The following is a 16,715-nucleotide window of genomic DNA, read 5'->3' on the forward strand; positions in this document are numbered from 1 at the left end:
GCTGGTATAGTAGAAATGGGAAGAAGCTCAAAAGCACAGAGTGCATATACCTGGGGACTAATAAACAGAACCTCTGCTGTAATTTGGGGGATCATCATTAGAAAATTACAAAGGAGGAGAAAGGCCTGGATGTATCATCCAACTGAAAGATGACTGTAGGTCTCCAGTGTGATGCAGCATGAAAAAGACAAATACAACCACAAAATACTTCAGTCAGTTGATTTCCAGCAGAGGAACCGTAACATCACTTCTACAAGGCAGTGATCAGATCTTCTTTGGGAATGGTCTTTCTCATCCATATTTGAGAAAGGCAAGCAAAAAGGAGAACTGGAGGCAGAAAGGGCTGCTGTATTGAGAACTGGTTTTACAGATAAAAGTCTACAGGAAATAGCATATGTATAGTGGGAAAAGGAAAAGAGAGGATACCATTGTTCTTCATAGGTACATCTGAGAAAGAAAAATGATAGAAAAATCCTAACAGTTACAGTTGACCCAAGAGCAACTTACAAGGAATAAATATAAGTTAAAAATTTGAGCGCAGTTTCTAGTTTTCAAAGTAAAGTGTTCCACTATGAACTAGTATAGTGGTGTGAATAATATCTGCATAATCTTCAGATTTTTATTACTGAGTTTATCAACTTATTAAATTTAAGGGTGTCAGTGCTACTTGCAACAATGCAGCACTGGACTAAACAACTCAGAAGACCATTTGCAGTCCTCTGACTTACAGACGCTGTTTTGTGGTAGAAGTAACGTGTAGCTATGGTTGGGTTATCCTTGAACAGAAGAAGTTTGGAGTGAAACCAAGTTTGGATCACCTAAAACAACTCTGAAAACATGTTTTCAGCAACTTATAGAAGGAAGGACATGTGGAAAGAGGGAACAGGAAGACAATAAAGAAAACACATTTCTTCCAACACCAACATCCTTACCTCCCATGAGGAAGAGAAGCCCTGCCACATACTGCATAAGGCCTCGATCCCAACAGCACCCCAGCACCCCGATAATCCATCCAAAGAGGATGATGGCCACAGCCATGCCCATGAAGCCAGCTGTCATCCTGCGCAGATCTGCAGTGGGGAAGACAGAAAAACAACATGTGTGTCAACAGTGATAAGTATCTTCAGAGATTCATAGCAGTCTTAATCCAAAATGCTACTGATCTGCAAGGTCTTCCGTGTGAGCTGGCAAAGGATTATTTGAGTAAGGACAGTTCAGAGGGAGGACAATCCATAAATTAAGATACTAGCTTGGGCTAGGGAGAGAGAGCAGGTGACCATTTCACCACACAATGAAACTCAGTGCAGATGTACCCAAATGACTTGTGGCAATTTGTTCAGGAATAAGAAGTTGTAAAATGACCTCAGCACAGCTCTGTGCCTAATAGCTCGAGTCTCTAGGTACTAGCACAACATCTGTTTAAATCCTGCCTTTTCATCTCCATCAATTACTCTACCACATCCAATGGATGAACCTGCTCAAACTGATATGCAAAGCAGGCTCTATGCTTTGCTCCAGCTCAGGCATGATGGGGGATCCACCTCTATTTCTGATCCTCCAGAGGGGCAAGTCACTGAGCCCCTCTGGACTGTGGTTTTGCATGTTTAAACTGGGCCGTAGTGCCCTGCTGTGCAGCTGCGGTGTGTGTAAAACTCATTACCTCCAGGATGGTGAGACACATGGGTATTCTGGTGTCAGAGCAGCTGGGGCACAGGACGCTTTATTGCCTTCTCTTTTACCCAAATGGTGACCTTGTCAGAAGATTTTTTTGTTGAGGACGTTTTTGAGTGCTCCAGGGAGCACTGAGAGTAGGGAGAGGGCAGAGGGATACAATGAAGCATTTTTTGCTCTGTAAGTGGGGACTGAGTAATACATCTGATATGGGTGCAGGGCATTGACCTCTATTTGTTCCATAAATAAAGGAAAAATACCCCCAAGACCTAATATAAGGAACCCTCAAATTAAGAGCTGGCTAAGTCATGTATTTGTCTTCTGCAAAAAGGATGGGACTACTGGGAACCCTTCTCCTGCATGTGTGTGGGGGGCAGAAATTTCACAGCTGCTTTTGATATGAAATCTGGGTAAAGAGACCACCTGGCAATGCAATAGCAAGCACTATGAGAGCTAAAGAGCATCATCACTCCCTCAAATAATGGAACAGATGGGCACATCTTCACTAACATTTGATTATTCCCTGTCCCCCCCTCATGCACACATAGAAAGTTTAAGCACTGATATGTCAAGAGTATATACATGCAGAGAAAATTTCAGCCAAGCCATCTCTCAAAACATTTGTTTCCTTCTTGAAATAAATTTTTTTCATTTTTTTTGCACAGCAATGATTTCACTTTCTTTCAAGGAACAGAATGGTTATGACAGGAAATGAAGACTGAAAACTGTGAATCATCCACCAGTTTCTGTGGCAGCTTGTCTCCTTGGCTGGCCTTTGTTTCTGAATTTCTGTTATTTTTTTACCCTTTTAGCACAGTGAATCAAAAGGACCACCAACACCAGTGGTGCAGATACAGTGAAATTTGTGAACAGTGATAAATTAGCAACATCAGAGTTTTATAAAGCTCCTTCTCCAAATTTCCAAGTGTCCACAAGGTCTATAGGTGTGTTGGGACAGATTGATTTGATTCAGTGGAAGACATTTTGCTCAGGGCTATGTTCATTATAGTGATTCCTACACAAGGTTAAATTGCAGCACATAACCCCTCCCTTGAAACTATAACTGGTTCCTGTAGATTTAGATTCCTGCAAAACCTGTAGGGTTTTGCAAGGAGTCCCTCTGACAACATCAAGATTACCAGGTCTTCAGCCCACCAGTGACCAGGGCTCTTTTAACCAAGATACACATCTTAAAAGACATCTTTCTATCTCAAGTTTTGTGACTGTGTCTCCAAAAAAAATGAAAACCAAAACCAAACCAAACCAAACAACAAACCAAAACCTCCCCACAAAGCATTTGAATATGTTCAAGGGGGTGCAGGGGGAAGAAAAAAAAAAAAAAGGCATTTCCCTGCAGAAACTCCTACTTCCCAAAGGCAATGCTAGTCTCCATTCCTTGGGAATTTCTCAGAGCTCCTTCTAAAACAAGAAGTAAATGTTAGCAAGCATTCTGATGGCAGAGTGTCTTCCAAATTTCAGTCCATGAAGGCCTGGGCTCAATTTGAAAGGTACATAAAACCATAAAATGTTTACTGTTTCCTATGTCATCTTCAATAACAGGACAACTCATCTCTTGGAAGTGCTGCACAGTTGTCTGTGTCAGCTCTACAAAACCCTTCCATTTTACCTTGTGACTGCTGACTCTAGGTAACAGCACTTGCTCGTCCTAATGGAAATGTACCTTAACAACCTGCTTGTAATGAGCTGAGTTTAAATGGTTTTATGCAGCTGGAACGTCCGTAAGTCTTCAGACCTGTCCCAATAACTAGCTTATGGAGCCAGTTTTCATAGGTCCCAGAGGAAATCGCAAGCATCCCCCCATCCTAGATACCAAGATAAAGAACAACTTTTACTCCTCTAAAATCAGTGTGAGTTTTGCAATTGAACAGAAAAATTAAAGTAGCAGGACTAAGATTTCTAGGTCCAGTTTTGAGGTTTGTTTGACTAGACCTCTCTTCCTGATGGAACTGGAAATTCTCTTTCTAACAACACAGCAAAATCCATCAGCATCTTAACTCTGGGCTTACATTATGTCTTGAAAAAAACCCCAAACACAAACAGAAAGCTAACCTCTGACAGACATTCAATACCATATGAAAAAAATTCAAAATGGAAATTTGTTATGAAATCTTAGTTCTCATCAGTTCAGTGGGATTAGTTTAAAATGTCCACTGCTTAGGCCAGTTGCCAGTCTGCTCCTCACAAGCCCATCCATTAGGGCTTATCTGAAATAAATAAAATATAAATTTTATTTTCTATTCAAAACCATCTTGGCTTTTGTCCTGCCTCGAGGGCAGTCTTTGCAAATGGCAGAGCTGGGAAAAAGGGTCTCAAAATTGGTTTCATAAACAGCCTGCACTTGTCCAACAGCATCTTCCCAGTGCTCCTCACCTGTCAGAGCCCACAGGAAGATGAGGTCAGTGCTGGGAATGAGTCTATTCAAGGTTATTTTTTTGCGGGAAAGTACTAGGTGTGTACCCAAATCATCACCCTCAGGCTATTTAAGTGAGAAGGCCAGGGAAGAAAAGCCTGTATTCTCTGGACACGAACTGTTATCAGTGGTACTTTTTATGATTACTGTTCTATTGGTGCAGTGCTTGAAATGGAAAGTACAGCAGAAAAGCAAAGATTTTAATTGTCTACTTGAGGCAATATATAAATTCCTTCTGCTAATTTAGGAGCAAGAGATGCCATATAAATAAACTATATCTCATCAGTATAAATTGATGGGGTTTTGTCTGAGTTTGATTGGCACTGATAAAACCTTTCCTGAATTCATCCTGCAAAGGAAAAAAGGGTCATGCTTTGTCACATAACATCACTTTATGACATTTGAACACATCCTGGGTTTGTTTTGTTGTAGGTTTGTGTTTTGGTTTTTTTTAATTTTTCTGAAATTGCTTTTATTTATTTTTAGACTTTGAAATGAATGGCTCTCTATCCTCCTTCTTTCTTTGAAAACCCCTCTGAGTAACTACAGCATCTCAGGATCATGGCATGACAATCCAAATCAACTGAGGGAGTGACTATGCCAGCAAAATGCATCTTTGAATCTTATGCAGCCAAATGGGAGCTGCAGCAGCAAACATACCTTATCTTAGCTCACTCGTGTGTGCTGCTTAGCTGGTTCTACAGCTGATCCTCTCCTGGATATCCATCCCAAGCCCTCAACTGTACCAAAGTGCACAGGTTGCAGGAGTATTATGAATCCCCCTTTTCCACCATCTAGTAACCAAGACCTTTAGAAATATAGCTGCAGGGTGCAAGTAAGGAAGCTATTACACTTCTTGTTTTGTAAGGCCTATAATACAGCCGTTGATTTTCAATGCCTTGCCTGTATGAGCAGTAGTTTCAATAGTAGTTTTCAATTATTTACTACACAGACTTAGATACCACCATCACTTGTGGGTGGAAGTGCAATGTTATCTTTCCACTCATGTTTTAGAGACACGGTCTTCATCCCATTTTCTTTTTATATTAACAGAGTGCAAGTTCTAGGTGAGTATCTTCCCCTTGGGGGTACTTTCCATACCTAGCAATACTACAGGTGCTGCTGCATGTAATAGGCAGGGAACTTAATCCAGACTCAAAAACAATGGGCATCATCAGCAAAGGAACAGAGGCACCATGTTCATGTAGGCTGGAAAAAAACACATTTCTTGATTGACAACTTTGGAAAAAGGACAGGGAACAAAGTAATCTGATTCCCATGACGGTGAATTTGAAATCCACAAGGTTTGTGAATTGTGATGAAGAGAAACATTAGCATTTTAGACAACCTTCTTAAACAGAGACAGATTCTCATAAAACATGCATTTTCTAAAAGCATTTTAGCCTTTCACTGGAGAATATTAATTCTAAAGGTTTTCTGAAGATAAAGAAAACCAGAAGAGCTGATTAAGATCCATTTGTTTCTAAGCAGCATGTGGTAGAAAGTTCTGTCAGTTTGCAAATGGCCCTGCCCTTGCTTTCACCCTGATATCTGTCCATCTGTATTTGTTATGAGCAATAAAGTAATTAATCCTGTTTGTCACATTGTGGAAGAAGTTTCACACTCCAGAAGCTGAAAACATAACATGTTCTGAATCAGTGCTGCCTATTGAAAATGTCAATATGCCTTTTTGACTCCTGATGTTCTGCCCTCTTTGCTGAAACTGCAAGTCATCTTCCTAAAGCAAGGACTTGGTCCTTCTGTTGATATCTATCTTCCTTTCCACAAAAGAGCTTAATAATACTTCCAAAACGTCTTTCCTCAAAACACATAAAGGAAGGAAAATACAAGCCTCTTGTGAAAGATGGGGAAACCAAGACAAGTTGAGAATAGTAAGCATGCCCATGGCAACGTGGAAAGTTTGTGGAGGAGCATATAATTGAATTTATATTATCAGGTTTTCTGGCCAGCCCATTAACCACAGAGCACTGCTTTTCCTTTCAGAACTGCTTGTTCTCAAGTGTTTGCTACCAGATTGAACTACAGTGCTTGTTATCAGACCACAGAAAGTGCAATACTGCTGCAAATACTGTTTCAGATAGTCCATCCTGCATCTCCTTTCTTCTCCCAACAGAGAAAGGTCCATAGGGATTAAGGAACCTGAAATCTGATCCTGAATATCTGTAACAGCTTAAAAAGACATTCTGGGTAAAGTGTTGCTCTTTCTTGAGATGTCCCAACAAAAGAGGAAACCAAAAAGAAAATCACAGAAGTATTTCTATGCCTCTATAGGACCAAATGTCAGAATATAGTATTGCCACAAGCAGAAAAAGATGGGGAATAGCATAATTATTTAGCACAATCCTTCACAACAGGTCACTTTGATCTGTACTCTCCTGTACTAGATTTGTTCTCATTCATCTTTACCAGTGTTGTATTAAAAATATTTGTACTTGAAAAGAGTCTGAATCACTCCTTTTTTAATCTTTTTCCAAACAAATATGAGTATTGGAAACTGTTCAAGAGCTACACACAGCCCAAGAGCACAATTTACAAGATTTCACTAAGCTTTGTTTAAATTATTTCTCTGACAGAGAATCAGCAGCACAGAGTTACCTTTTTCTGACATAATCCCTTCTCTCACCTCACCCCAAGACTACAGGGAGGGCAAGACGTAAAATTGGACAGATGTGTCTTTTACTGAAGCCCTAGCAGTTCCCAGCTAGAATGAACAAATAAGTATTAATGCAGGTGACTTTGAGTGATATCTTCTGGCTCTGATGATTCTCTCTGAACAGCTTAAGACTGCATTTTGGATGAAGTTGGCAAGTAGAGGGTGAGGTTTTAATCTCTTCTTTCTGCTTCAGGTATGGAGAGATAAGAAAAGAATTATGTATTAGTCTACCTGAGATTCAGTTAAAATCTCTGAGTCCTGTTTACTGAATCACATGGCAATGCAGCCTTCAGTTTAAAGACTACACTAAGGCAATCACAATGAGCACAACCCACCTCAACAAAAGCAAGAGCGAATTACATGTACATGTAAGTACTCTACACCAAAGAGTGATTAGGAAATACATGTCACAAACACATACACAAAACCACAAGCCTCTCAAAGCTGAGAGAAAAAGCAGCAGAAGGCCCTCACAAAAAGGCAATCTGGCAAATATGAAGGTGATCCTTCATAATCACAAGAGGTGCATTATTGTTTAGAAGATACATGCGTAACTTCTAAACCAGAAAATCCCATGGCCTTCTCTGAAGTAGAGTTTGTTGGTTGTGTGATGAAGAGTTGTTTGGTTGCCAGCATGTATGAACTTGCATATACGGAAATGCATCTGATAGGAAGCTTCACAAACCAGCTGTGTTCTGTGCTAGTGAACATGTCCCTCAGAAGAGGGTGTAGAATGGACATCCTCATACATTATTTATTCTTGTCAGGACAGTGTCAGGACAGACCATCTATGTGGATTTCCTCAGTCAGTGTGCTTAATTGTTCTTGCAGCTGTTTAAAACAGAAAAAAATCACAAAAAGAAGGTGCCAGTTGTCATGCCTGGCACTTCAGCCTGCCAATCCTTCATAAGAAAGCCTACAACTTCAGAGTCAGGGGAGCAGTTCATCAGAGTAGAAATGAAGTCCTGTCTTCTACGAAGGCTGACACCTTCAGAGGTTCATGATGACAAACAGCAAACTCCACATGACACTGCAATTTCTTGTCTCTGGTGAACCCTCTCATAAAACTCTGGAGAGGGAAGGAGCATCCCAGACCAGTTCACACACTGGTGTGTTACTGTCTGAAAGTATTTCCTCCAATATTTGGGAAAATTACAGGGGCTTAAGAAATTCCGCAGTGGCTGAAATCACCATCTGGATTTTTAATATCAAGTCCTGATTTTACTCTTGCCTTTTGCTTATGTAAAGCAGAGAGAAGACAAAAGAGAACCTCTACATAATAAGTGAGAGATTTAAGGAGACAGTAAAGAAGGAAGGAAACAAAGCTTGTTTAAGGGAAGGGGGGAAAAAGGTAAGAAAAAAATGTCTCATGTGGCTTAAAAAAATGGTTTTGTCTTCAGAAGACTTTATGATATGCATAAAGGAGGCATTTACACAGCAGAAATTTAGCACATCAGATGCAGTCCTACCATAGAAAGCAAAAAACTTCAGTTAAGTCTTGTGAGAAAGATGGCTGTGAGTACTATTCCATAGAAGGCTTTAGCCTTTTGTTCTAATTCTGCTTCCTCTTCTGCTTAAAAAGAAGCTTTGGCCAGAGAACAAAAAGGATTTTTTCATTATCTGTTGTGTTGCTACTCATCTTTGAGTGACAGTGGGCTAGGAAGGAAACAAAAGCTTTGCCCTTATAACCCTTGATACAGAGGGCCAGAGTAGCTGAGTCTATGCCAAAGCTTTAGTCCACCCTACCCTGCCACACTCCAAGGCATTCCCTCTCCTTCTCTGATTCTGGAAAGAAAAATAATAATAATAAAAATATCTATATATATCTATATATGTCTATATATATATCTGTCTGTTTCCCAAGGGTGCAGTGGAAGCCAGTCCACCATTTCTTCTTCAGAGGCATTCAGATAATAATGACGTACAGAGTAAAGAGACAGTTATGTTAAAATAATCTGGATACAGAAAGTCTTGTATCCTATCATCTGTAGTAATGGCTTTATTGTCTAATTTGCAAAAGTCTCCTTCCATAGTGACAGACTCTGCCTGTTACACTCTGCTTTTCATATGTCAGCCACCATTGCAGTACCTACATGTCCAGTAAATACATGGATGCTTATTAAAATTTAATCTTCAGTTAATATCCCTTGAACAACTTGTTGCAAAGGTGGCCAGAAGGAAGCATAAGAAAAAAGTGAAACACTTTTTCTCCTCCTTTTTTTTTTTCAGTGAGGAGAGAAGAGAGGATAAAAAACAGATGGAGAATGTAAGAAAGTGATGAGAAAAATTAAAGGAAAGTTTGTATTAAAAATGACAAATGCAATGTCACAGGAAGCAAGAAACACAATTGTATGTAAAGCACCAGTAACAGGCAATGTTAAGGGTCTTTTGTAAAATGTAGATTTACCCTAAGCTCCTCCTGAAGATAAATGAAGTTTGAAGTAGGCAGGAATGAACCTCAAGAGGAGCAGGAGGAGTAATACAGAAAGAGAGATACTTGGCAATGCCTCCTCTCTTTCACCACCTTCCCTTCCCTGCCATGCATCCCACCCCAGCCTCGCTCACATTCAGGAGCAACTAAAACATTATCCTAAAGGTTTTTCCTCACTTTCAGCTCCCACCCCAACCACTGGTGCAATATTATGCAGCACGAGCCTGAGAATAATCCCATCACAAAGCATTTAGAGCAGCAGGTTTGATAAGTGGCTGGGATGAAAAAGGGTGAAGGCAGAGGGATGGTATCTCAGCTTTATCAAGTGCCCCAGCACTCTGCTTAAACATACTCATTCCATAGACTCCAGCCTTAGACATTTTAATTCAGGAACTCTGAGAGGTGTATTCTTGTTTTGTTTTGTTTTTTTAAAAGACCGTTTAGTGCAAGTGAGGCTGGATTGGGGGCATGGAAGAGAGGAAGGAGGATGGGGCAGAAGGAGGGAGGAAGTATAGAACGACATTTAGAGTTAGGAGAAAACACTCTCTCTTATGGAGAAATTCTGATTTTGAAGTTTACTCTTCTATTAACATTTAAATTGAAAGGCATTTCTTCCAAGCTCCACATAGGAAAGCAGAAAATCTGCATTTAAATAGATGTCATTTAAAAGTGGCGAAAAATATATATCAGCATTGAATTCTTCTTCATTTGTCTGCAAAGAACTTCTCTTATAGATGATTATTATTTTTTTTCTTTCTTTCTTCTTTGTGTGTGCTAAAAAGAGAAATTGGAAGTACATTAAAATTCTGCTTGGCACAAGAAGATGGCAGGGGGATGGCTGTTAATTGCTCAAACCCCAGGTTTTGAGCTCAGATATTCTGCAGGATGGCCTTTGGAGCCTGCAGGAGGCAGTCCAGCCTGCTGCCAGGGATGGGGCCAAGTAGGTCCTCTCCTGCCTGGTCCTGGTGCTGTGACACCTGTGCCTGAGGGACTGTGCGCTCCCACTGAAATGCCTTCTCACTGGGGACATCATCAGAGTCCCCAGTCCCAGCTGGAGAATCAGACCAGCAGTTTAATTAGACACCTCTGTACCTTTTGTGTACCCTCTAGAAAGCAGTGCCATGCACTTCCCCAAAAGCCACATAAAAACAGCTGCTACGTGCGGTGTTAACCAAGGAGTCATAGGAGGAGAGCTCACAGACAAGGAGTCAGTGGGGCTTGGGGAGGCTGTGCTCAGAGGGTTTGGAGAGTAGTCTTGGGACAAGAAGAGATGTCCATATATTGATCCACATTTCATGTCACACTGATATGTTGGCACCTGGGGCTCTGCACAGCCCATGACAAACTGAGAAACCGCATATGAGATTTGGATCTGGTGTTTTGCACAGTGCTGCCTCCTTTCCTGCAGCAAAAGCAGCAAGAAAAAGACAGAGCAAGAGCAGTCTCCTGAGCAGGGAAGAGCTGCAATCCCCAATGCACACATGGAGAGGTGGAAAGGTGGAAAAGAATAAAGGCAATATCCTCATGTTGCCTCCAAGTTCTCCCTATCTCCTGCCCTCATCTGCTCATCCTTGTCTTCCCTCTGCCTGAAGTGACCACTCTGAGGCTCATGCCAGCACCCTGCACTCCATATGCTGGCCATTGGCTTGCATACAGAGGGATAGGCAGGAGCATGGGGGAAGCAGGGAAGTTCCTGCTTTGTGAGAGTGTGGTCTCTCACTGTCTGTGTCTGCTGCAGAATCCCCATTTCTTTATTTTTGTCACAAGTGATAAAATTTAAATTCACTACCAGCAGCATTCAGGGAGCAACAAAGAGCACATGGCACTTGGTCCAGTACCAGGGCACAACGGGCTTTGTGGCCAGTGAAGAATCTCTGGGACAATCTGATTATTAATATTCATTCCTTTTTTCCTCCTCACTTTCAAGTTCATTCCTACAGAAAAGGTCAAACACATACTACTCCTCAGTAGTACATTATCGGCCACCTCAAGGGCCTTTTCTGCCATGTCATAAAGGGAACAATCAGGAGAGAAGGAGCATTGGTGCCCCAGGGACTCAGCTACAGACTCTGGTGGCTTTCACCTTCACATCATGGGTCTGAATCTAGGTCAGGCTGGTGCTGGCTACGAACTACAGCCCAAAAGCCAGGCAGTGGTTCCTGTGAAACAGTGGCTCCATGCAAACCAAAAGGACAAGCTACACTGTTGTTTGGCTCTTTTCAGAAAGTAATAACCCCATAAAGATTTAACCTTTTGGTAGGATCTGACACTTCTCTTCCTCTTCCTCCTGCCTCTCTAGTGGATGGTTCAGTGCATCCAGCTGGACGTTAGGTTGACTTTAAAAATGCAAGATGGAAAAGCCAAAGGAATAATTAAAGCCTGAGAAGGATGGTTCAGTGACCCAAGTACTAGCAGAGAGTCTATAAAGCTGCAGATACTACTCTCTGCTGTCTCACAGACATGCATGGCAAAAAAGTCAGGCTTTCTGACTCTGTTCTCATAAACCAGCATAATTTAATTTCATTGGGTTGTTTTGAGGATTAATGCATCAAAGATTGTGAGCTAGGTTCTCTGCAGTGATGGCACCAGAACGTCTAAAAATGCCTTGAAAAGATAAAAACTTTGCAATAGGATAGGGGAATTTTTTTCAGTGTTGACTTTGAATACAATCTGATTTAATCTGAAAGAGCACAGAGATTAAAGTAAACAAAATGGTAGTTATCATTTGTATTCAGGCACATGTAAACTCAGGTAGAGCAACTGAATGCCATTACTATTTCTTGGACCAAGCTGAAGTCATGGAACCAAGACCACAACCTTCTAGCTTGACACTGGGCTCCCATCAGACCCAATTTTTGCAGTATGATCCTATCTCTAGTCACTGGGTCTGTGAAGATGAACGCCTCCTGCCCCTCAAGACCCAAATGGATTTGGCTAACTTGCTCTAGTTGCCTCTCCATTGCCCTGTCCTGGTTTGCTGGGATCTCACAAGAAACAATCTCATTCTTCCTGGAGTCTCTAGCTAATTTTTGTCCTAAGCAGATGGCAACCACTTTCTGAAAATACGTATGTGACAAGAAGAAACATTTAGAAGAAGCAGGTGCCTGGGAAATAGATTCTCATTTGCCCTTCCCTCCCCCTTTCCAAAACCCAATCATTTCCCTGTTAATAAGCTCTCTGACTAGAATGTGGCACTAACCTTTCACAATTGATGCCAGTGACATTTTGACAGTTCCACATATGGGCCTGCCAAAAGCAGAAGGAATATAAATTTGCAATTTGGTAAAAAGCTGGGTGAGCAGCCAAAGCAGCTTGTGGGAAGGAGGAGAAAAACACCAACCAGCCAAACAAAAACCCACTGCACAGATGTTACATACAGCAAAAAAGGAAAAGCACATCCACAGCTGGATGTACCCCAGCTTGGAAAAAAAGCCCTAGGCATCCATTAAGCCCAGTCTACCCTGAGATGCCTTCCAACAGATTCTCCTCATGTGGCAAATTTAGGGAAAGTCTTCCCTAGCAGCAGGGAAATGGGACATGGCATTCAATCTGTGCAAACTGTCTGGTTAACATCGGGTGTCACAGAACTCAGCAGTTGCTCTAACACGGAATCTTCAATATCTGCACCAATGTGACCAGCCATAGGGAAGCAACTATTTTCTAACACCGTCTTGTGGAGTGCCTTTGAATTTGTTTTCAAGGTATCTCTCTGAAAAATGTCACTGATACTTCACAGATTGGCTCAGCTACTCGGCGTGCGTATCACACATAACACCTCATGCATCTTCCCCAGATTTATCTGTATTGAATCCCATCATATTTGACTGAAAGCTAACTTCCAGAAAGTGGTCCAATCATCATGTGACAAGATGAATACAAGAAAAATGTCACACTTAGTGGCTTATTCAGCTGCTTAATTAACCCCCACTGTTAGAAAGACAATCCTATTATTTCATTTTTGGTACATCTGGTTCCTGCTTCTAGGCATGGTTAGGCTGACACTGAAAGCACAACCTCAGAAAGCTGTGTATTTGCATAGTCTGGGAACAGTAAGCCTGGTGAAAATCAGTTTTACTATTTTTGAGACATTTTCCCTGAAGTGTTTTTTTATGTTGAAGAAATAATAGTAGGGTACCTGCCGGATCACTGCACTACCATTCTTGTGGGGAGTGTGAAGCCTAAGACCTCTCTGAAGCAATTAATAGGCAGGGGACTGTGGCCAAGGCTGGACCACGCGGGGGTGTTTCGTGCAAGTGCAGGATATAGATGACTGCTACCAGCATGACTTTTATAAGGGGTAGGGCTTGATGGGACTAGGAGGATGATGTGGATGAGAAGTGCAGGGTGTCCAGCAGTCGTGACAGAGAGCATGCTGGTTTTCACCATTACATGCTTGTTCTGAAGTAATTCACCTGTCAGACTTCAGGAAACGGCATGAAGCTGCTTCCAAAGCCAATATACCATATTTAGCTCTGACCACTTCTGGCAACACATTGCTTCATCTGAAATAACTTGCAGGATCCAACTTGGCATGTGAGACTACCTGTTCTCAGATGAAAGAGTGGAAGTTAGTCATTATTTGGCCACAGCTCTGCAAGCAGGCAGGGTTTCCACACACGGCACAGGACAGATTGAGCCCCTGTCGCATTCTAGCAATACTGGTGACACAGAACACATCGGTGTTCAAAAAAAACCTCTCTCCTCGAGTCAGCTCATTCCCAGTTTTGTAGAGGGCCTACCTGGCCCAGCACCCAGTTCTCACCCCGCAGAGGGCATCATTTATTTCTCTGACTTCCCAAGCCACTAACGAGATGTGCTGCTTTTTCAGGAAAGAACTATCCTTGCACAGGATCCCCTGATGGCAGTCACAGTGGAAGCACTGGTGAGTGGCAGATTTTTCTACGACAAGTGTTGGCACTCCTGCTGCTGCTATCATTACAAAAGCCTACACCAAACCCGTGCAACTGTGGGAGATTTTCTGAGAAACGACCACATATTAGTGGAATTTGGCCAGTTTAAACAGCCTCTTTCCACTGACTGACAGGATAGAAGGATGAAAAGTCTTGCAGTTGTATGGGCTCTCGTATGACCTGTTACCTTTTTATGGAAAGCACCCCTGGATCTTTGCTAAGGAAAACAGCAAGTGCTGCTAATGCAGCTGAGTCCTGCAGGCAGCACTCTGTCCATAGCTCCAGGTTCCAACGGGGTAGTGTGAAGCCATGAGATGTGGCTTGAGGTCTCTGATCAGCCTGTTACTTGCACGGTAAACAGGATAGAAGAACACTAATTCCTGAGAATAACACTATACATTATATACAAGATTATCTAATATTACCTAAAACCAGTAAAACAACTCCCTCAACATCACCAGCAGACCCTGCTGATATTCCTTCATACCACATATTTTTCAACTGCCACCCCAAGCTGTGGATTATATTCACTGCCATATACACACCAACCCAGAAACTGAGGTCCCTGTGCACAGAGACTCTGAAGCCTGCAGGCCGCACCACAACAGGAGGATAAAGGGTGCTGTCTGACTTTAAACTACCTACCTCATCCATCAGCCAGGAGCAGGGCTGGTTGTGTTTCAAGATGTGCAAAAAGAGAGAAGAGGAAATAGGTGACAGTTATAAATGTTTTGCAACCTGAATGTGCCATTAATATATGTATGCAGTGTGTTCCTACCACTAGGTATTTGTGCACGGCCATAGTAAATACCATGTTCAACAGCAGTTTCACAAAACCACTCCATGATCTAGAAAAACTTGCAGTGAAACAGACTCTCTAGCTTTACTGAGAAAAAAGAAATATCCCTGTACTTAGTTAGATCCTTGACTTGGTGGAAATTTGGACCAACTCTAATGAACTCCTATACAGTTTAATTACTCACAAGTATATTGAAATGACCAGATAGCTAAGTGGTCAAAACCTGCTCCATAAAACATGTGCTTGATTTCCACGCCCCAGAACAGAGTTTTAATTAGCTTCCAAATTTAGAAATACTGATACAGGATGCATGACGTCGCAACATCTCCATCCAAGAGACTCTTCTTTGGGGAAGGGCAGCTATCTTCTTTCTTTCACTGCGTGACGGTTCAATGGCTGCACTCAGAAGTCAGAGTGCTCACCATAGTGCATCGCTTTCTTTATGCATTCACCTTGAAGGCTGAGTCTGTGATACTGATGTAGATCAGAGAAGTTTTTATGCAAGTTGGAAGGTAACTGCCAAGCTACCTTGACATTTTCCTCACACTGCTCAGGTGCTGTGGTGCTGCATGTGGAGACATGTACATATGTGCTTAGGTGGCCCGTTCCACCTTGCACAGTATCATCTCATTGATGCAGGGCTCAGCCATGGCCCCAGGACGGCAGCCTGCAAGTCAGGACCAGCTGTGGCCAGACTCTCCATTTGGCCAGATGCAACATCTCTTGCCTGTCACTACAAAAACTTCCTTAAGAACTGGAGGAAAACAAGGTTCTATGTTAAATCTATATGGTCAGCTCAGAAAGAGTGTGGTTGGTGGTGGTAGGGAGCAGGAAGAGGCCCAGCAGGGCTGACCCCCTACCCTTGGGAGCCCCTGCCAGGGTGACAGCCCCTGCCTCATGAGTGCTATGGCCTCTCCACATCACAGCCAGGCCTAGCCCTGGCCAAGAACACATCAAATCTCAATCCAGACCCTGAGTCAACTTGCCAGTTGACCATCAGACTTGCCTGGTTGCAATAGGCCTGCCTGGATGCTGTGTTCCCCGAGGGACAGCCAGCCCCTGCAGCTCCCTAGCAGCAGAGCACCCCAAAAGCAGTGCAACAAAATGTCTGTGTTGCTATCTGCTCAATTCTGCTTTTCTACTGGTTTTGAGATGTTACGAAAGAGGGATATTTAAGTATCACTTTAAAAATGTTTATATGCTCCAGATAAAAACACCAAAAAATTCTCATATGGACATTTTCTTACAACAAAACTTCTGACTTTCCATTTCAAACAGCATTTTGTGTTTAATTGCACATACATTAAAAAGAAAAAGGAGAAAGGATTCAAAAAGGTTAAGTAAAACAATCAAAGCATTTCATTTCAGCCAAAATTCTCTTGGCTGCTCCAAAATAAATTGTTGTTCATTTTGCTGAAAAACTTCTAAAGCCACCTGCAGCCCCTCCACCATGCTGTTTTATTCACTTTGTCTTTCCAGCCAGAAAGCCCTTTATTCCAACAGCTCTGTCCATCAGTGCAGCACCTGAGTGGAGGCAGAGGGCTAATAATATCACTGGCAAGAATGAGAAAGCTAAACTTGGAAGCCAAGCTTTGACAGGCGAGTAAAAACAGAATTAATGCTCAAATATTTTTTTTCTCAAATGACATAAGGTTTCCTTTTTCTGCCTACCCACGAGTGATTCAATTGATTTAGAATCTGAAATCTTTGCTAGCACATTTTCTCACTTTTAAGAAGCTTTTCAGTTTGCCTGTGTTGGCTGGTTTGCTCACTTCCAAATGGGTCTCTCCACAACTGAT

The 16,715-nt window shown here is 42.1% G+C and overlaps 1 protein-coding gene across 1 annotated transcript in view; it reads right to left on the reverse strand.

The window, feature by feature from the left end:
* The window catches only part of TMEM178B (transmembrane protein 178B), a 226,281-nt gene that overhangs the window by 21,937 nt on the left and 187,629 nt on the right, over window positions 1-16,715 (reverse strand). The window contains exon 3 of the mRNA XM_051640780.1: window positions 933-1,070. Coding sequence (XP_051496740.1) covers window positions 933-1,070 — 138 coding nt within the window. The remainder of the gene's footprint in view (window positions 1-932; window positions 1,071-16,715) is intronic.

Source organism: Apus apus, chromosome 1 (genome assembly GCF_020740795.1).
Source record: "Apus apus isolate bApuApu2 chromosome 1, bApuApu2.pri.cur, whole genome shotgun sequence".
Taxonomy (NCBI): domain Eukaryota; kingdom Metazoa; phylum Chordata; class Aves; order Apodiformes; family Apodidae; genus Apus; species Apus apus.